General features: G+C 52.4%; 1 protein-coding gene across 3 annotated transcripts in view; it reads left to right on the top strand.

Moving 5' to 3' along the window:
- The window catches only part of TRAPPC12 (trafficking protein particle complex subunit 12), a 69225-nt gene that overhangs the window by 10547 nt on the left and 37508 nt on the right, over positions 1–21170 (top strand). For all 3 annotated transcript variants that reach the window (XM_059132769.1, XM_059132770.1, XM_059132768.1), the window contains exons 3-5: positions 6955–7071; positions 17444–17557; positions 18156–18294. In XM_059132769.1, coding sequence (XP_058988752.1) covers positions 6955–7071; positions 17444–17557; positions 18156–18294 — 370 coding nt within the window. The remainder of the gene's footprint in view (positions 1–6954; positions 7072–17443; positions 17558–18155; positions 18295–21170) is intronic.

Here is a 21170-nt window from a genome sequence, read left to right as displayed (position 1 = left end):
CCGAGAGAAAGTCAGGACACCGCGCGGGTCAGCAAGGGTTCGGGAGCTCCCGCTGCCCGGGCAGAGTGCGGGAGCCGACCAGGCGCGGCCTGCCTGCCTTTCAAAACCTCCTTCAGGTCCTCCGGTGGTGCCTCCAGTACCGCGTCCAGTTCCCAGAGCACCTCCGCCGCTCCCACGTGGCAGGTGTGCCGGACGCGCGCTCGCCGTCTCTTCATCTGGATGTTCCCAGTCCCCAGGCGGCAAGGGAACCGTGTGTTTACCCTTGAGCCGACGTGCTGTGTTTATTTGGCAGAAGACTGAAGATTGGGTTCTGTGTTCACTTTCCAGCACTCCAGCTTTTGAAACCATTGATTGGGTTTACTTATTAATTAGCCCCCCGCCCCGTCACTGTTATTACCACAGAGATGTTCACTCTCAGTCAGCGTTCTAAAACACGGGTTTTCTCCAGGTTGCTCACCTCATTAAAAATTACCTTCCTGGGGGATAAACCTTGAAAAGATTTTAATTTGTTTCTCTGTGTAGTGACATCTGCGGTGGTCTTAGCTAAGTTAGGAGCTGGAAGGGGAGCGTGTGACACCGCCTTCCTCTTCAGTGACATTAGAGGGAGGACACAGGCATTTTCAGCTCATTATGGTTGCCCGTGGCCTCTGTCTTCCAAAGAGTCAACAGAAAGTTTGTGGGGAAGTGGTAGTTCGTAACTTTTTGGAACCAGTAAGGAAGGGACGTGGAGAATCACTGGATGGTGCTTGTTCATAGACAGAAACGGGAAAAGGGAATAAACGGAAGCAGCAGAACTTCGGTGCTGAGGGTGACGGGGTGTGGGAGGTGGTGGGACCAGGCCCTTCTCGTGGGCGTCAGGATTCTCCAGCCCATGCCGGCAGAGCGAGAAACCTGGCACACACTTGGAGACTAGCTCCTTCCACCACCCCTTTCTCACTCTGTTCCCCCATTCGCACCTTCCCCCTCACCCTTCCTGCCCCTCGGAATTCACTGGAATCCCGTCAGAGAGGCCCTCACGGTCCGTGTGGAAACCCCTTGTCAGGAGTCTCCAGAAGCACAGGAACCACCTGTTCTGCAGCTCCACCAGCCCGGTGTTCTCAGTTTTAATTAGTCTGTAGAAACCACTTCCGTCATCTCCATTTTTAAAGGTTATTTTTTTCTGGACATGCAGTATGTTTGCAGTTGGCAGGTGTTCTTTTCCCCCATTTAGCATTTTAATGATGCTCTTCCATCATATTCTGGATGTGAAGTTTGTGATAATTTTAAGATCTTATTTATTTGAGAGGGAGAGAGCACAAGCAGGTAAGAGGGGGACGCAGAGAGGGAGAGGCAGACTCCCGGCTGAGCACGGAACCTGAACACGGGGCTCGATCCCAGGACCGTGGGCTCCTGACCTCGGCCACAGGCAAGCACTTAAGGACTGAGCCACCCAGGCACCCTTTTATATCTGCACTCTTTTGTTCCTAATGTATGTGTTTTCCTCTGGTTACTTTTAAGATTTTATCACTGGTTTTCAGTTCTTTGACCCTGATGCGCTGTCACGTGGTTTTCTTTTCCGTTTCTGTTGCTTGGATTTGTGGATTCCATTGGGATGTGTTTTCGCACTTGGGAGTATTCTGGTCCTTACTTCCTCCAAGAGTTCTCAGTTCCTCCCTCCCTTGTCTCTGCTCCTGGGACTCCAGTTCCACACGTTACTCAGATTTGCCAGAGGTCATGGAGGATCTGTGTTTGCTTTGGAGTTTTCTTTCTTTTTGCTTCCCTTAGAAATTCTTGCAGTCGTGTCCCGAAGTCCGTATGTCTTTCCTTCTTTACTTTTTAGTTTGCAGCTGGTGCTTTTTGATGAATTTTTCATATTTTTTATCTCTGAAATTTCCGTTCGCTTCTTTTGCGTATCCTTTTCTTTATCCAGTGTGTTGAAGTTCTACCTCAGACCCTCACGAACATTTGTAGTAGCAGCCTGAAGGTTCTCCTCCAGACGGTCTGCCGTCTCCGCAATCTCTGGGTCTGTTTGTACTTATCTCTTCTCTTGGTTGTGGGCCACGTGTGCTGGCTTTGTCGTGTCTCGTCATTTTTGATTAGAGGTTGGACATCATGGGTTTCCTGGTTTTGGTCGGCGTTCTGGTCGGCATGTATGATATATGCAGATTGACATGATCTTTTTCAGCTTTGTTTTTAAGCTTCTTAGGGTGAGGTTAGAGGAGCTTTTACTCATGGGTGGCCTTTCTCACATCTCTTGAGAGCCTCCGTGTTCATAGAGAGTGTTCCACAACAGTTGGCGTAAACTTGACGTCTCTCAACGTGTGTGAGCACTGAAAAGTGCTCAGCCCCCCTGTTGTTTCATCTTCTAGAGCATCCCCCTGCGCGTGGACCACATGGTGTCCAGCAGTGGAGTCAGGCTTCTGCGCAGCGTTCCCTCCTTTCCAGCTCCCCAGCCACCCCGGCCTCTCGGGTTCCCAGCTTGGTCTCCTCACCTCAGCAAGTTCACCACACCCTACCTGCGACTCGTCTTCACACTGATGTGCCTTTGAATTCAAGAGTTCAAGTCATCTGTCCCAGTCTTGGGATCCCAGCCCTCCACCGGGTCAGAAAACAATGGCTTTCTCCCTTCCTCACACTAGGACAGTCCCCTGCCGGTGCTGCTTTTGCTCACCACCCACACAGGCGGCTCCTGAGCTGAATCTGCTGAACTGAGCTGAAGCATGAGAGCTTGGGAAGATGTGCGGGCCAGTTCAGGCCATTCTGTGGCAGCCCCCCACGGCTCTCCTTGTGAAGCATTCTCAAATTCCAATGTGTTTGGGGGCCTCACAAGAAAAAAAATATTCAGAGTTTGTTTATTTTTTGTTTTTAGGGTTTTTTTTTAAGATTTTGTTTTTTTGACAGAGAGATCACAAGCAGGCAGAGAGGCAGGCAGAGAGAGAGGAGGAAGCAGGCTCCCCGTGAAGCAGAGAGCCCGATGTGGGGCTCAATCCCAGGACCCTGAGACCATGACTGTGGAGCCGAAGGCAGAGGCTTTAACCCACAGAGCCGCCCAGGCGCCCCTTTGGTTTTGTTTTTACAGCTTTATGGAAAACACTTCATGTGCCATACAGGCCACACATTCAACATACAATTCACTGGTTTTTGGTATTTTGACAGAATTGTGCGGCCATCACCACAGTCAGTTTTTATCTCCTCCAAAAGAGGCCCTTCAGATTGACCTCACATCTCCCGTGCCCCTCCCCCAGCTCCAGCCAAGCACTGATCTCTCTGTCTCTGGATTCTCCCGTTCTGGACGTTTCACGCAAGTGCAGTCATACAGCGTGTGGTCTCACGTGACTGGCGTCTGTTACAGACAATGATGTTTTCAGGAGCGCCCCATTTTGTAGCCTGCGTCACTCCTGCATCATCACTTTTTATTGTCAGGTGACGTTCCAGCTTTGCGTGTTCCACGTTTTACCCGTTCTTCCTTCAACGGGCATTAGGTTTGTTCCCACTTTGGGCGGTTGTGAATAACGCTGCTTGTGAACATCATGAACAGGTTTTGTGGGGTCACGTTTCCATCTCTCTTGGGTGCGTCCCTCGGAGTGAAACTGCTGGGTTCCATGGCACGGCACGGCATGGCACCTCTCGGGTCTGTTTTTTTCAAGATTTATTTGAGAGAGAGAGAGAGCACGTGAGTGCACACGCGAGAGACAGAGAGACAGACTCTCAGGCAGACGCCCCGATGAGTGTGGAGACTGACGCAGGGCTGGCTCCCGGACGCTGAGATCATGACCTGAGCTGAAACCAAGAGTCAGAGACTCAACCAACTGAGCCACCCAGGCACCCCTGGGGTTCACATTTTGAGCAATGTCTTCCGGATGACTGCACCATTTTACATTTCACCAGTTTGGGGTTTTGCCTCGTTTTTGTTTCTTTGATGTTGTTTGTTCAGGAGATTTGGCTTACGCTGGGAGAGTGCACGGAGCAAGGAGATCACGTGCTCCCGGAGCTTCCCCACTGGGGTCGGGGCAGAGAGCTCCGTGTGCGCAGGGTCAGGTGCGTGGCCCACTGTCTCTTCAGACCACTGCCCCACGACCACTGTGGCTTCCTGTTTCCCGGACAGTAAAGCCCGCATGCTGTGAATCAGCTGCTCTGGCTTCCATGTTGTCTTTGTCCCTTAAAATCAAGAAGGGACTGGTGAACAGTCCCCAGACTGCAGGAGGGGCAGCGGCCCGCAGCCGTCTGTGAGCTGAGACCAGCCCCTTGCTCTTGCATAAACACATCTGATTGGGGGCCGGAGGGGATGGTTGGAGGGGGACAGACATCTTCCCCGTTGCCTGCCTGAGTCCTGGCTCATTCCCAGCTGTCTCTCCACGTTTCCTGCTCTGGCCATGGATGCACTAGGCCCTCACTGAAGAGTTGCCAAGGCTTCCAAGTGGAGCCCCCCCCCCCCCCGGGAGCAGCAGCATAGCTCTAAGAAAATTCCAGAGTGGGAGAAATTTGCTTCCCTCTCCAGCAACCATAGGAGGATGTGCAGTCAGGTGTCTTGACTCCTGGGCCATAGTCCCCTCCGGCTCAGTGACACAGCAGCAGTAGGTTTGCGGGAAGACATGTCCCATCCCTGGGCCCTCATAGGTAAGACGTTTGTTAGTCCTGCATGTGCTCCTGTCTCAGGAACTTCTGTGCTAACAAAAATGTTAACCAGCGGAGAATTTTAAAGGCAAAAATTTTTTTCAGTGTGGTCTGATTAACAGAGAATGTTGCAAGGATGGAGGAAGTTAAATTGATCCTCCCTCTGCCGCAGCAAGATGGGATTCTTCCCTTTCCCGGGTCGCAGCTCCTCCCACTTGGATAAAGCCCTTTGTCTGATAGGAGTTGCGTTCCTGGAAGCTTTGTGGAGCCATATGGCTCAGCTCTTTTTATTCTGCCCTTTAATTGTCCCTCCTGGACCAGTTAGCCCCTTCTAGCGTTTGAAGCATTTCATCTCATGCTCTGAAAGCAAAAAATCATCAAAGTGCTGCTTCTGGATTTTTGCTGCCATATAAGTGAGAGGTGAGGCTTGGCCTCTTGGACCACCGGGCTCAGCGCCCTGGGCCAGACCAGACTGGTGACCTGCACTGCCCCTGCCAAGGCCCCCGCTCCCCCCTTTACCTGTGGATGGGCATCCGCAGACCCCTGCAGCACCTCTTCTGTCCTCCTGCACGCATTGTCCACAGGCTGGTGCGTTTTACCTGTCAGCATTCTGGGCGACCGCGGGAGATTCACCTTGCATGCCTATGCCAAGGGTAGCACAACAACAGGAAGGGGCAGAGACGGTTGTGGAGTCTGTGGGGGACACCTCCACGCTGCCTTCCTCTCTGGCCTGCATCAGTGTGCCCCCGGTGGCCGTGCACTGCTGGCCCTCAGCGGTCTGCGGCTGGAAGCAGGTGTTGTGCTCGCCGAGATGGAGAGAGTTCTTGGCCCCCAACACCCGTCTCCCCAGGTTGCATTGCTCCCTGGCCATTCCAGCGACTGAGAATCCGTCCTCCCCTGGCTGGGCCAAAGCGCCCCGTCCACTGCATCCGCCCCTCACCTTTCCATTTTCCCCTATGTTTGGTTCCACTTTTTTTTTTTTTTTTAAATCTTGGTGTAATTGATACACATTGTATTCATTTCAGGTGTATAACACTCAATATTTGCAGATATTTCAAAATGGTCTCCACGATCGGTCTAGTTAACATCTCTCACCTTCAATATTCTGGAATTGTTTTTCTCCTGATAAAAACTTGTAAGAGAGACTCTCTTAGCAGCTTCCCGGTCTACACCACAGTGTTGCCAACTGTAGTGGCTGTTCGTCCCCAGGACTTTCTGTACCTGAAAGTTTGCGCAGACCTTTCCCGTCTGGCCCGTCTCTGCTCCCCACCCCTGTCTCTGGCAGCCACCACTGTGTTCTCTGTTCCCTGTGAATTTGTTTGGTTTTTGTGTTTTTGTGTTTTTAAGATTCCACGTAGAAGTGAGGTCATGCAGGATTTGGCTTTCTCTGACTTCTTCCATGTAGCAGAATGCCGGCAGGGTCCGCGCTGAAGCAGGGACAGGATTCCGTTCCTTCCTGTGGCTGAACACTGTTGGCTGCGCGCATGCTGCCTCTTTATCTGCGCATCGGTCCACAGACCTGCGGCTGTTTCCACATCCCGTCTGGGAACAGGGCGGTGCAGACCTCTTTTCAAGTTAGTGTTTGTATGTCCTTCAGATAAGCAGCCGGGATCAGCACCGCAGGGTCCTATGGTGGTCCGGTTTCTGACTTTCCAAGGAACGTCCCTCCTGTGGCACGGCGGCCACACCATCTAGTGTCCCATTGGCTGTGTGCCGTGGTCCCGCGCATCCCCGTCCGCCCCAGCCACCCTCCTCGTGAGCTGTGGATTCCACGTCTCGGCCCTCGCACCCTGTCCGCGGTGGGGGCGAGCCTAAGGAGTCAAGCCGTGCAGCCCGAGTCCCCCCGCAGAGGTCCGTGAGGGCACTTCCCGGCCCACAGCAGGACTCCCGTGTGCAGCAGGCCTGGCCGAGCTGGTGGCAGAGGACCCGCAGGGGAGGGCAGTCTTCTCTTCTCTCTGGGCTTGGGGGTGAAAGCAGCCCCCGAAGGAAATCCGCAGCCAGCTCTCAGAGGCTTTCCCAGAGACCCAGGCAAACTGCTGGATTCAGGAGGCCAGCCCATTCCAGCCCCCACCCAGCCCTGGGGCCTGAATCCCCTGCCTGGCGCATCCCTTGTGTAAGCCTGGTCTTGGGGCTGGTGATTTCCCCCTCTTCTAAAAGAAAGCGCAGTTCTAAAATACCCATTTTATTAAAGGCGGTGATGCTTGAGCATCTGGGTGATTGAAGTTTTACTGTACTATAACCACGCTTTAACCTCCATACACCAATGGAGAAAAAAGAAATCTCGTTTAGTTATGGGTTCTGGTTAGCTGAGTTTAATTAACATTTTATTGTCTTGACATATTTTCCTTCCATTCCTTCCAGGGGGACGCAGTTAAAGACCTGATGCTTCGCTTCCTGGGCGAGAGAGCCGCGGCGAAGAGACAGGTCTTACACGCGGAGTCCGTGGAGCAGACTTTCGTGGGGTTGAAACAGCTGATCGTAAGTAATGATGGGTTTGATTTCAGTACTGTTGTTTCTAGAAGGCCGGCCTTTCTCTGTCATATTTTCCCTGGATTTAATTACTTCGAATGTGTTATCTAAAGCCTTGCGTGTCCGTAAAATTTTGTTGAATTAGATACCAGTCCTGTGCAGCAAAAAGTGTCATATTAACATACTTTTAATTTTAAGGCCAATTAGTTAAAAAGCCTTTATTTTAAATGATTAAACTACTTGAAGCAGAATATACTTCGATTAAGTATATGCTTCATCAGATATGATAACTAACGATAACTAATTTTCATTTTTATGTTTTTTTTTTTTTAAATACTTTGTTTTCGCCACTTGGCATGAAGGGTTTATTATTTCACCAGAAATGCACACGAGAATCCTTGTTCATGACAGGAGTAAGTGTGAATCATAGGCAGAGATGCAGCCCCAGATACTAATAGAGAGCTGTCTGAACTACAGGCACGTTAACATGACCGGGTGGGTGTTTCTGGCGGTCTTGAACCCCGGGAACCTGTACGCCCCCCACAGCTACCTTTTTCCTCTTTACCTTTCATCATATTTGAGGGAGTGTCTGTCCTCAAAAAGGTGAATATGGATCATTTGTTTAGGTGGCCAGCAGATATTTTATATACAAAGCAGATAAAGCTTAGGGACACCCAGGTGCCTCAGTCAGCTGAGTAATCAGCTCTTGATTTTGGCCCTGGTTGTGATGTCAGGGTTGTGGGATCAAGCCCCACGTCGGGCTCTGCGCTTGCTGTGGAGTCTGCATATCCCACGCCCTCTGCTCCATGCTCTGTAAAATAAACAAGATCTTTTTTAAAAAAATGATTAAAGTTTCATTTTTAGTAAATATAAATCAAGTGCTTCATTGGGTTTTTTGTTTGTTTGTTTTTTTGTTTGTTTGTTTGTTTTTACTGAAGTGATTCTGGAGTTATTGCAATGACTCAGAAGCTTTGGGAAGAGAAGATGCAGAGATAGGCTGGCTTTTCGCTTATTTAAGATTTTTCTTTTTTAAGTTATCTGCACACCCAGTGGAGGGCTCAAACTCACACCCAGAGAGCAAGAGTTGTGTGCTCTCCCGACTGAGCCAGCCAGGGTGCCCCGGCGATAGTCTGGCTTTTAAAGGGGTGGGAAACACCTATTTTTTAAACATCCATATGCTTTATCATTTGTTAATGAAGCGATAGGTCTTTACGGGCCAGCATTTCCGAGGTCGTGGGGCGCTTGTCGCACCCACACTCCTGCGTTTCCGGGACAGTTCTTGTCATTGCCTTGGTTTGAACTTGCAGCAGCTGCTGTGACTGTCATCACGAGGGCCGGCGGCCCTGGACAGCCACATTGTAGTGACCAGTTGTTCTTTATCTTTTTAAGTAAACTCGACCCCACATGCGGGACTCGAACTCGGGACTCCAGGATCAAGGGTCCCTTTCTCCCAGCTGAGCCACCCAGGCACCCCTGTAATGATCCGTTTGAAAAGCACACACACAGCCACACACAGTCCTTGTAACTAATTTGTTCTACGGGCAGTCTTTTTACCTTCCTTGACTATTTGTGCTGCTAATAAATACATAGAGTGGCTTGGGGGTTTTTCATACCTTGAAAATACATAACACCAGGAGAAATTTTATTAGAGTCCTAACAAGGAGATCTATTTAAGGTGGAAAATATATTTATAAAAAAATTACCTTGCCGTGGTATTTTAATTATGTCCTAAAATAATTCCTAGCCTCTTTAAGATTAGGAAAGAGTTTTGAAATGTATTTCCCTAAGTAATGTCGGCGCATTCTAAGGTTGTAATTTACAGGGAAGTGAATGTCACAGCCTGTGGAGAAGGACATTTTAATCACGTTAATGGTGTCATAGATAGAGTTAATGATTCCTTGTGAGTCGTAGATGGGGAAGGTTATGTACATACCATTAGTTACTTGAGTGACTTTTATTGGACTATTTTTCTCATCTTTTGGAAGTCATCAAGTGCCTGTATTCAGTTTTTGATAGTTCTATCTTATTTCCTAGTATTAAAAAAAAAATTAACATTTATTTAAGTTGAGATTTTTTTTCTCATACCACACTAACTTTATTTTCAGAGTTCTACATGTCATTTCCAGTAATTGTGAGATTTTCATAAGATTTTTCTCTACAGAGCTTCAAGTTTGGGAGGGTATGCTTTAAACTGTAATTATAAAAATAATTTTTTCACCAATTACTTCTGACATCTGTCGAAATGGAGGAGGAGCACCAGGAAGGGGGCTAGAAAGTGGACAAGAATGAGGTAAAAATAGCAAAAAGCACTCTGAGAAAATACATAATTAAAATTTCAAATAGGCAGCGTGTAATCCAAAGCTGTGGTTCACAAGGCTGCTGAGGTGAGGTCCTGCTGGTTTGAAGGGAGGGAGTACCAGCCATTAGAATGCGGCACGTTGGGTCGTTCTGGCCTGTCTTTAAAGAGTCTCGTCCTGTTCCTCAGACCTGGCACATTGGGCACAGGCCAACCCTGATCTCCCCTGACCTGTTTCTGTTAACAGAGGGGCCCCGGCCCTGCTAGGTCCTTGTCATCACTCGGGCAAGTCCGAAGAGCAGAAAAGACATCAGAAAGCTGAAGGCCATGCCCTTTGGAGTCTGGAGAGGTAAACTGTGGGCACATACACCCACACGTGTGCGCATGCTTGGCGTGCGTGAACAGGGAGATGTCCCCAGGCCTTCTGCATGAAGCTCGTGCAAGGACAGACCCTGGAGAAGAGGGACTGCAGTGGGAACCACGTCTCTCCCATGATAGCTGGGCGGGGGCCAGACTGGGTCAGGGAAATGCCAAGGGCGCAGGGTGCGAGTGACAGGATGGAGCCCAAAACTCGCTCGTGTGGAGAGAGCAGGTTGCTAGGGAAAGGAGAAGCTGAGCCGTGACGGTACCGAATTACTGGGATATCCAAGTGGGAAAAGTTAAAAAGATCTATCTCTTAGCACACACAAAAGTAAACTCCAAATAAATTGAAACGAGTTTTGAATTCCAGAAAATAGAGTAAATTTTTAATGACTCAGGGTAGAAAAGCATTCTTTAAATCTTTCAGGGAGAAATGAATAAATTTAACTACTTTAAAACTTGAAACTTATATATAACCAAAACACCGTAAACAGCATTAAAAAGAGACTACAGGGGCGCCTGGGTGGCCTAGTCAGTTGAGCATCTGCCTTCAGCTCAGGTCATGACCTCAGGGTCCTGGGTTCGAGCCCAGGGTCCAGCTCCCTGCCCAGTGGAAAGTCTGCTGCCCCTTCTGTGGGCCCACCCCCCGCTTGTGTTCACTTTTACTCTGTCTGTCTCTTTCTCTGAATGAATAATAAAATCTTTTTTCTTAAAGTGAACATTAATACGCATTAATACCTTCCAACTATGCATAAGAAACAAAAACAGCCCAGTAGAAAAAAAGGCAGATGATATGGAGAGGCCACTCACAGAAACCAGATAGCCTGCAGACATGGGAGCAGCGCTTATCCTTGCTGGGTGTCCCCGAAATGTGGTACGTTTCAGCCGCCTGAGCACAGCAGCCGCAGGCGTCCGTGGCGGGAGAGAATCCATGGCAGGAGAGAGTCCGTGGCGGGGAGAGTCCGTGGCAGGGGAGAGTCCGTGGCGGGGAGAGTCCGTGGCGGGGAGAACGAGCTGGCCCGCCTGCTCTGGACCACCCGCCCCGGTCCTTTCTCCCTCCATCCTGTACTGCAGGAAAACGCTCGTACCCGTGCGTGGAAGGACGTGCTCAGGAATGTTTGTTCCCGTGTCGGTATTTGCCCCAATTTCATTGGAAAACCTTAGCACTGAGTGGGGAAAAGAAAGCTGTGCTGCACAGTCAGTTAAATCCCTTGGAGCAGTTGAAACACGTGCGGGAGAGCCGCATTCATCAGTCTCAGTAGATTTCCCTAACAGCGCTCAGCCCACAGGGCAACGTGCAGAAAGGCTGCCGTCGCCCGCCCGCATGTGTCAGCGCTTGAAAACCAGCCGATCATCCCTGAGCCACAGCTCTGCGTCCAGGGCAGCCCTGAACACCTGGACATGTTTGGTAGCACATCTGTTCTGACCGGGCTTATTTGCTGCCTGCCTTCTGTCTCTCCCCTGCTCCCCTGCTCTGCCGGGCGGAGTGAGCCCGGAGAGCCCCCTCTAGCTGGTGCAGCCTCCTGTGGCCTCGGCTCTCCTGCAGGCCGTCACCTCCTTCCTGCCTGGGCGTCCCTCTGGTCCTTGGCCCTAGGTGCGGCTCTATCCCTCCACGGTCGTCCTGGCCCATCTGCACCTGTACAGGTAGCCCCTCGCTAGGGCCCCCCATTACTGCCGGGCTCCTGGTGGATAAGATAGTTACGGACTTTGCTGATCCCACTTGGTGTGAACAAAAATATTCTTGTCTCAAAACATTTTTGGTTTTGTTTTTTTAAGGTTATTTGTTTGGGTGGGGAGCCAAGAGGGGGTGGGGAGGGGCAGAGAGAGGGGGAGGAGCGGATACCCAGCTGAACGGGGAGCCCGACACGGGCTTGATCCCAGGACCTGTGAGATCATGACCCGAGCGGAAGGCAGACACAATCAGCCGAGCCGTCCAGGGCCCCTGGAAATCCTTTTGAAATATCAAAGTAAAGTTGAATTATACATGAAGAAATACTTTGTATTCTCTTATCAGGAGAAAAAATGACTTGGGTAAATGTAAATGCTAAATGCTAAATTTATCTGACAACTTCTCGGTGTTCTTTCCTTTCTTTTTTTCTTTTTAAATTGTGGTATGAGGAAAATCTACTGGCATGTGTGGCTCCTAAACCAGAAGGTAATCCACATCCAGCTTAGTCTTTAAAGGAGCCGTGCTCAGTCCGCGCCGGCCCTGACCGCAGTGAGCCTGTGCGGCAGGAGGAGATCTGTGTCCCTCTGGCTCTTGCCTCTCTCCCAGGCTCCTTGTTCCCAAACAGGCAGCCAAGGAGGGCAGGGAGGCACCCACAGCCCTGCCCCGTGCTGCTCATTGTCTTGAGGAATGAGGTCATTCTGACTCTGGGAAAACTGGCCGTCAGGTTAGTGTAAGTTTGCTGAGATGTTGCTGTAGACCAGCAGTGTTGGTCAGACGGGGGCTAGCCCAGCGCGGAGCGCTTAGGAGCCACACCTGTCCTCCTGCGCCTCCTGCACTCACCCACCTGTGGGAAATGGTGGGGAGAAGCCGTAACAGGAGCACAGACCTTCTGCTTTCTCTTCCCAGTTAGGAAAGAAGCCGCTTTTTTCCATTTACTGGAAAATGAATCATTAAGATGATGGGTTTGGGCTTCACTTTTAATAGTTGTGATCCAGTTGGGGATGTAGAAGACATCACAGTGTGTGAAATCATAGCAAGAGCAGAGGCTTTTTATATGATACATTTTATTATTTTTAATCATTTATGGACCAGTTCATATTCACAGAGTACCTGCAAATAATTTTATCACACATTTAAACGTTTTATTGGTGGTGGGTATCTGTACATAATAGACATGAAATAAGATAGGAGTCTTTACTGTGTTGTAAATGTTTGTTTCAGAACATATAAATATCCACGATCAGATTTCCTCATCTATATAGTTTTTGCACACGCACAGATTCCACGTGCCTTTGAGGGCTGTCAGATCGCGTCGGAGCTCGCCAGGGTGGCGCTGTGTCAGCTCCTTCTGCAGCTCAGTCCTGCCCCCCAAGACAGAACCTCTCCGCGTGCTGTAGCAGCCATAGCCACCATGTATACCTGCACACGGGGTTTTTTAAGAGTCTTATCTCAACAAGCATTAATTTGGTTCCTGCGTAAAGCACTGTCGCCGGTCATCAGTGCGTGCGTGCGTCCCTTCCGTGTAGGGCGGAGGTGGATGGACGTACCATCCATATCCAGGTGGCCACGACACGATGTGCTCGTCGGCTAGTGCTCGTCGCCCCCGGTGCAGCCTGTCCTCTCCTTCAAAGCCCTCTGCCCTCCTTTTACGAACAGCATCTTAATCCAGAAAAATGGTTCGCATGGCCACCGTCTGTTAACATGTAGTGTCTCTGTGTGTGTGTGGCATGTCTACATGTGACTGCGGAAACTTGTATGTACATATGTGTACGTGTACTAGACTGAACTTCATCTCAAAGCTGTTTATGATTTTGTGTCTTTTTAACACATCTTAAGCATTGCCTGATATTAAAGTGTCCGAATTAAACAAATGTTATTTACTACATAATCTGATAAAGTTGTAAGTAACTTTAGGGTGGGCCACTTTGTTGTGAAATCTCTTCTCCATATGTGATTACTTCTTCAGGAGGAACGTGGGGGAGCAGTTAGGTCAGAGCCTGGCGGCTGGGAGGCTGTGAGTGCGCGCCGGGTTCAGGAAGGTTCCGCCCGTGAACATGTACCAGCAGCTGCCGGCGCGCTTGCTCTAGTGTCCGCGGGTCAGCCCGGACGTGTATCTTCTCTGAAGCCGCTCTTTATCATTTCTTAGGCTCGCAATGGCATTTGTTGCCTTTTTTTTTTCCCGCTAATAAAGATCAGTCACTAAGAAGTCATCCTTTATTTCTCTTTCTTTATTAGTGTACAGTTTTCCAACAACTTTTTTGTAGTTCTGTGAACTTACTATTTCATCATTTTTTGAGCACATGTACATGTAGGTATAATGCTGAGGAAGTACTTTTAGAAGTTAAAAAGCACAGACTCGACAAGGCCACGGGCCCCGGAGCTCACCTAGAGGGAGACAAGACACAGTTAATGTTAACACAGAACGGCAGGCTGTCCTTGCTTCGCACGCAGAATGGATGAGAGGACGCTACTTCACAGCACAGTCTTAACCCTTTCCTCGTCAGTCCCCTGAGCAGCATGTTTCCACTTTGTTTCCTAATTGCTCACCTCCCCCCTCAGCCCCAAATGAAGGAGAACACTAAGGAATACAGTGTGGTTGGGTAGGGCCAGTAATTATTATCCAAGAACCAATTCCATCCCCTTGGGGGCTGTAGCCCCACTGGAATGTGTGTGCGGAGGAATCAGCAGGAGGGCTCACCTGGGGCAAGAGAGGGGTCGCGAAGCTCAAGTCTGAGCCCGGCCGTAGGGTGGCCGTGTGCCGCCGGTAGCTGGACGGCGGGATGAGCAGGTGGGGCAGGCATGAGAGGGGTTCCAGCTTCCCCACAAGCTGTGCCCCCCTTTCCACCTCCAGGGCGGCCAGCTGACGTCACAAGGGCGGGACAAGGCCCGGTTGAGCCGCCGGATCGCAAGTCACCGAGGTCACATGGGTAGTAGAGGGGGTCGGCCTGCTTGTCTTCTCTCCCACCCCTTACCTTCACCTGGTGATGCTGGGTCCGCGCGGATGGCCTGGCCGGGCCACCGAGCCTGCTGAGAAGTCCCACATCCAAGCTCCGCACTCACGTGACGCTCAATAGGACTGCCCATTTCCCAGGGACCTTCAGCGTCGCAGATGTACCCAGCCTTCTAGATTTCGCTGGTTCCACGCACCTTTTCAGGTTGTCTCTGCTTCTTTCAAACCCCCACTGCGGCCCCCACTCCTGGCTGGGGTTGGAGTGGTCCCCCGCCCCAGCTTAGAGCAGACCTGGAGGCCATTGGACAGTCGCCCCCCTCCCAGTGCCAGAGTCCTCCCCTGACTCCTGGGACCTCGTGCTCTTGATTATGCTTTCTGCCTCACGTGCAGACTTTGTCCAGCAGCGCGCGGCCTTCTCTTGCTGTCCCACACGGGAGCGTCTGGTTACAAGGAGGCACAGAGGAAGCTCCTGTTCAGTCCCGCACCTGTTAGCTTGGGACTCACACTTCACAGGGTCCCCGGGCTCAGCGCTGACCTCGTTTTCCACGAGTTTCATCCCGTCCGACTCCCCGTCCCGTCTCTCCGTCCGACCAGCTCTCAGCTCCCGGGCAGTCCTGGTGTCCCTGTGTCGGCCTCCTCAGCAGCCCCGAGCACTGTGGCCTCCCTGCTCCGGCCTCCCGCTCCCCAGCTACGCTGTGTCGCACAGGGTCCTCAGGGCCTGACGCCCTTCCCGCCCGTGCCCTCTTCACGCGGACCCCTGCGCGCTGCCCCAGGCACGCCTCTCTGCCGGACGTCCGACCCGCACAGGGCAGCTGCTGCCTTTTCTTTTCCGCTTGAACGTCTCAGAGGCCCCTCACATTCCACATTGTTGGAATCAAATTTCAGAGTCCGAGCTCTGATCCTTTCCAGCCTTCCCTGCCTCCGAGACTGGCCCTGCCGCCACCGCCGTCTGGCTGCATGTCGCACTCGCAGGTCCATCCTGCGGCCTCGCTCCCCATGCTGCCCGCATCGGACTGTCACCTGGCCTTGTCCCTCTGCCAGGTCTGCACCCCCCACCACCACCACGGTCACGGGTGACCCGCCACCACGTTTCCCAGGCTCGGCCCGGAGAGGACAGGTGTTCTCCTTTGTTTCTTCAATCTGTAGCAGACGGGACCTGCTGTAAGGTTTCGTCTAGATTAAAACTGTGAAAAACATGTACGAGCACAAGCCCATCTTCTGTTACTGCTGCATTTGACATCAAATCAGATTCATGCTTCCTCCTCACAGGGACGGGGGCTGAGGATTCCGGAATGTGGGTAGGACATGTTGCCCTTGGAATCCCGCAGAGGCCGGCCTGGCCTTGCCTGCCCCTCGGCCCACGACGCTGGGCCTTTGCCCCCCGGAGCTCCCCCCCGCCCCCCTCGCTGCGTCTCTTGCGCATGCTCAGCTGGAGTCATCTCCTAGGAAGACAGCCCCGAGCACTCTGTTCAGACCTACTGCCCCCAGCAGGAAAGGCCAGCGTGTGTGGCATGGGCAGTTGGGAAACGAGCAGTAATTAATTGCCCGCGGATGCAGGATCTGCTTAGATACAGACATAGAAGTGGTTCAAATGTGGCAGAATAACGTTCCCTCTCACTTTTCCACATATGCAGTTAGAACACACACAGCCGCGCCTACGATGATTCTGCAGAAGTCCGAGCACCGACCTTGGCCTGTGCCTCAGGGAATTCCCCTCGTGGGGCCCGCTGGCTGCTGTCCGGAGAGGCCGGGAGTCGGTCCCCACTCAAAACAGGCCCCTCCGTGGCAGGACCCATGCTCGCCGGGTACGCGCCAGGGTTAGTACCTGAGAGGTGGGCGGCGCGCTCCAGTGTGTTACACAGGACCGTGTCGTTCCCGGCCCAAAGCCCTTCCGCGGCTCCCCAGCCCCTCAGGAGGAGTCTGGATCTCTCGTGGCCTTGCTGACATCCCCATGCTTGTCCTCACGCCTGCGCTGTCACTGCCGTGTGCCGGCCACCTGACTAATCGCTGTCCCTCTCGCCCGTGCCGTCGTCACTCAGGCAGCTCCCCCTCGGCCGGGAGGGTCCTACCCCTTGACCCCGCTGTTCTCCGTCATGTCTGGACTCCAGCAGCTTTCCATCCCTGACGTTAAGTCTGGCCCCCAGGTAACGTTCCCGTGGCTTGTGCAGCAGGCACTGTGAGTTCACCCAAAGTTATCTCTCTCGTCTTTGAAAAAAAACAGTGTCATATCTGCCTTCCTTGCTAGATCCTGAGACGAATGCATGCAAGGGTGCACGTGGCCCCAGGGCCTGCTGGGGCCTGCCAGGTGTTGGCCACACAGGTGAACGGCGGCGTCTGCGGCGTACAGAGGCGTTAGTGCCCGGTGTGCTAAGGAGATGGGCAGCCAGCATCCACTTCTCGCTTCTTGGAAGACTGCAGCGTTCTCCCTGAGGACATCTTGCTGTGCGTTTGCCCGGTGGCCCTCCTGTCTGTCGCATCAGGGCTGAGGATAAACAGAGCAAGCCCCGCTTGATCAGCCAGCGTCCTGGTCGTTGTCATGTTGGTAAAACGGGATGACGTCAAGCTTGCAAAACCACTTATCTTATTGTCCCACGCAGCTCCTACAGACACAAAGAAACACATCTGGCACATACCATAAAGTTAAATTATTGATTTTATTTTATGAAAATTGCGAAATAAAGTTATGTGGCTGCAGAGGAAAGCAGTCATGGGGTGGGGGAGCTTTCCCACAGGAGCTGATGGACTGAGCGCGGTGTTCTACGCAACTGACGAGTCACTGACCTCTACCTCTGAAACTAACGGTATATGACATGTCAATTAATTGAATTCAGATAAAATAAAATTTTAAGAAACAATTCTCCGCCCTGTGTTCTGTCCGTTGTTAAGCTTGAATGTTCTTGGGATTTGCTTGTCTCACGCTGCACCTCAGGCTCGGCGCCCTTCCTGCCTGACGACCCGCACAGTGTTGGCAAGTGGCGTCCTCGGTGCTAGCCACGGTGTGGCCTCGCCGTCACCGCCAGGGGTGGCTGGCGCTGGGCCTGGTGCCGCAGGCACCACGTGTGGGGGTGGCTGTGCTTTTGGTGACGCTTCCTGCTGTGTCTTACAGAGCTGCAAAAACTGGAGGGCAGCGGTTGACCTGTGCGGGCGCCTTCTCACCGCCCACGGCCAAGGCTACGGCAAGAGCGGCCTGCCCACCAGCCACACGGCAGACTCCTTGCAGGTACGGCCCCTTGGGTTGGTCATAAAGTGGGGACACGGAGGGGATGGAACCTTTCGTGGCACGAAGAACAACATGAAAACAAAAAACAGATTTTTCTTAGCTCAAATTTAATATCAATGTGAGTTCCTGATCCCCACGCTGCCCCCGGACCGGAGCCCCTCTGAGCCCTCAGAGCTGACTGCTCACCCGCATCGCTCTGTCCTCTCCGCGCCTCCCCTCTGCCTCCTGCTGTGGCGACTCCCTGCCCTGCAGCGCCTGCCCGAGGCTGCTCTGTCCGCCCCCAGCCCTCCCCGCCCTGCCCGCCCTCCTGCCCGGCTCCTCTTCCAGCCCTCCCTCGCCCTCACACCCGCGCCCTCTGGATTCCATTCTCAGCAACAGTTGGCAGGTGAGGCCAAATCAGACAAAATCATGTACATCATTTTTCTTAAGCTCAAGAGTAAGTTTTATAAACGTGTAACTAGGCACATGTGCTAAGAAGCGGAGCGCAGGCTATGTTATACTGGGAATCAAGCTCTGCGGCCAGATTAGTACAGAGTAGGAATTTCTGAACCCGACGTTCATAGGTAACCCGTTGTTTCACTTGTATTCTGTGTTTTAGCTGTGGTTTGTGAGGCTGGCACTGCTGGTGAAGCTGGGCCTTTTCCAGAATGCCGAGATGGAGTTTGAGGCCTTTGGAAATCTAGACCAGCCTGATCTCTATTACGAGTACTACCCTCACGTATACCCAGGGCGAAGGGGTAAGGCAGTGCTGCTCATACTTATGCCTTTGCATGTGTTTTGCTTTGCTTTGCTTTGCTTTGCTTCACACAGTGTAAGCATCCTCCGTTGCCCTAACGTATCCAGTCTGGAAAAACCAAGTGAGTAGCCTAGCAGTGAGCCCTGACTTACGATACAACCTCACTCAGTTTTCTAGACATGCTTCTTGGACATCCCACCACGCAGCCCTTCCTTGTCCAACAGCCCTACTCGGGCACCTGCTGAGGGACAGCGGCAAGGCTCGGTGTTAGACCTGAGCGGTGGTTTTTGTTCGGACTTTCTGACTGTGCCGCCATGTACGCAGTAATCTACATCTTGACTACTGCAGACACACAAACAAAACAACGTTCTTGCAACAGTACTTCATGCCATTGTCTGCTGGTCTCCAGCCTGATTTTAAAGTGGATAATGTGCTCAAAAACCTGGTTGCAGCCCCCCAGCGGGCCCCAGCCATCATTTGGAAGACTCTGGGCGGCGGCACAGGGTGGTTGTCAGAGAGCAAGAAACTCAGACTGGGGAAGGGAGAGCACAGAGGACAGAGAGCCTTTCAGGGCACGAGCAGCTTTGAGGTAGAACAAGTGGTTCTTGATGGAGAACCTTGCAGATCTGTCGAAACCCATCCCATGTTGCTGTCAAGCGGAAGCCAGCTTCGGGAGGACTTGTGCCATAGTGGCTGAAGGCCAGGGCTCCTCTGTCTAGCTTCCTAGTAAGTCCTGCTCTCTGCTTAGTCGCATGGGACCCTGGGCAAGTGATCGGCGTCTCTGTATCTGGCGTCCTTACCAGGACAGCAGGGCCGATGCTTCCTAGGGCGTTTGTGGCAGTTGGGCAAGGTCTTACACGCAAGGTGTGGTGATGACAGTGTCGGCTTTTGTCGTGTTCTGTTCTTAGTTCGTCGGAAACACGCTGTAGATGGCCGCCGTCCTCTGTGAGATCTGCTGGCCAGCATCTGTGGGGTATAACTGTGGAGGGACAAAGCAAAGTTCTGGTTGTCAGGAGACAGAATCTGAGCCAGAGAGAAAATAGAGTACAGCGCAGAGAGTACAGAGGCCTGATGAAGAGCGAAGATCGTGATGGCCATAGCGTTGTCGGGATCTTACATCAGCGTCTCACCTGGTTAACATGAGTAGTAGGTGAACGCATGAGACAGAAGTACAACACGTTTCTCAGCTTCCTCTTGTGCTGTTTTCTCTTAAAACTTGGATCCCGGTTCTGTAGTGGGGGACACAGGGAAGGAGCAAGCTTTCTCCTTTATCGGGTTTACCCTCCGTGAGGGGAGTACAGGAGCCAGGCAGGTGACCGAGTCTGCCCAGGCTTGAAGGGGGTTTCTAGCATGGTGCTCTCCTGCCTTTTAGCCTCACTAGTGTTGTTAGTCCTGTGTCTTCCTTCTGACGAAGGGAAGCTACCCCTTGTAGAAGAGAAGTGAATGGGAAAGCTGGGTTTTTGTAGCTAAAGCTGGGTAGAAATCAGACCGGTTGGCTTGACGAGCTTGACAGGGTGGACATGAAGCAGTGTGGCACGTGGGCGCAGAGGGGAGGAGACAGCAGGCCCCTCACAAACTTGTAAAAGTCTTCCCAGCCTGTGGCCTGTCAGGTCGGGGCGGGGACCCGACGGAAGCTGGGAGCCACTGGGAGCAGTGTTCCTGAGGACAGCCCAGCCTTCTGGTGTCGCCCCAGGTGGAAGAAGTGGGTCAGGGGCTGCCCAGGCCCACCGCCCATCCGCGCCGCCACCGCTGCAGGAACTGTGACTGCTGTGGGCCCGGCTGGGTCTCTGAGCATGTCTCCTCCTATGCTGCAGCCCCAGGAGGCCGAGGGCTGGTGGGCTCTGTCTGTGGGGGCCCGGCTGTGGGGAGCCCCATATCCTGTGCGATAGAGCTTGAGACCACGGTGTTCGGAGGCTGCGGCCTTCTCCTAGTTGCTCGCGGGATCCTTCTCTAGCTCGCAGGTGAACGATTTCCGGCCATTTGAGCCCCCTCCTGTGTCTGGAAGGCGACGAGCAAACTTCCATCCCAGGAGGAGATCAGTCTCTAGCCACTTCTGACGGCTCTGAAGGAAAGGTGCCCAGGGAGGAGTTAAGGGCAGTGGCCAAGGGGGTGTTTGGGTATATTTCTGCTTGATAAATGATGCCTGGTGACTTTGGTAATCAAGACAGGACACGATAGGGGATGCTACATTGCGTGTCTACCTTTGGTTCAGGTCATGATCTCAGGGTCCTGTGATCGAGTCCCACATCAGGATCTCTGCTCAGAGGGGAGCCTGCTTCTCCCTCTACCTCCATTCCCCCTGCTTGTACTCTGGCTCGCTCTCTCTCCCACGTTGTCTCTCTCTGGCAAATAAATACAATTTTAAAAAAAAAAAAAAAAGGACAAGATATTCTCATAGTTACGAGGAACAGCTATGTTTTCCTTCAGCATAAAAAATGTTTCTTCCCACCCCGCCTGACTGCAGGCAGAGCGCGGCCTCCAGGCCCGCCCCACGGCGTGATCGTGCTGGGGAGGAGGCTGCCCCCATGCAGATGTGGGGACTGGCAGTGGCGTTGATGGGTGTCTCGTCTGCAGCTGGCAAGACTCAGCTTTGACTACACAGGCCCATCTCTTGGGAGATTCAACTCCTAGACTCCCTAAAGCACACAGCTTCCCAAGTGCTCCGGTTTCCGCCCCTGTTGAGGTCTGTGAGAACAGTAGGTTCAGTACAACTGCGTGCCCACCAGCTACTTCTGCGTTCCCTGCGGGGGTTTAAGATCCAGTAAGAGCCCAGACGTCGGGTGAGTCCTGTGCTGGCCGGGGCTGCTCCCGAGCCTTTCCTCTGCGAGCACCGCAGTAGCTGGCGTGCCCCATGGTAATGCTTGCTCCGTCCTGCAG

Source organism: Mustela lutreola, chromosome 9 (genome assembly GCF_030435805.1).
Source record: "Mustela lutreola isolate mMusLut2 chromosome 9, mMusLut2.pri, whole genome shotgun sequence".
Lineage (NCBI taxonomy): Eukaryota > Metazoa > Chordata > Mammalia > Carnivora > Mustelidae > Mustela > Mustela lutreola.
The sequence above is the reverse complement of the archived record's forward strand: the minus strand, read 5'-3'. Positions and strand labels throughout refer to the sequence as shown.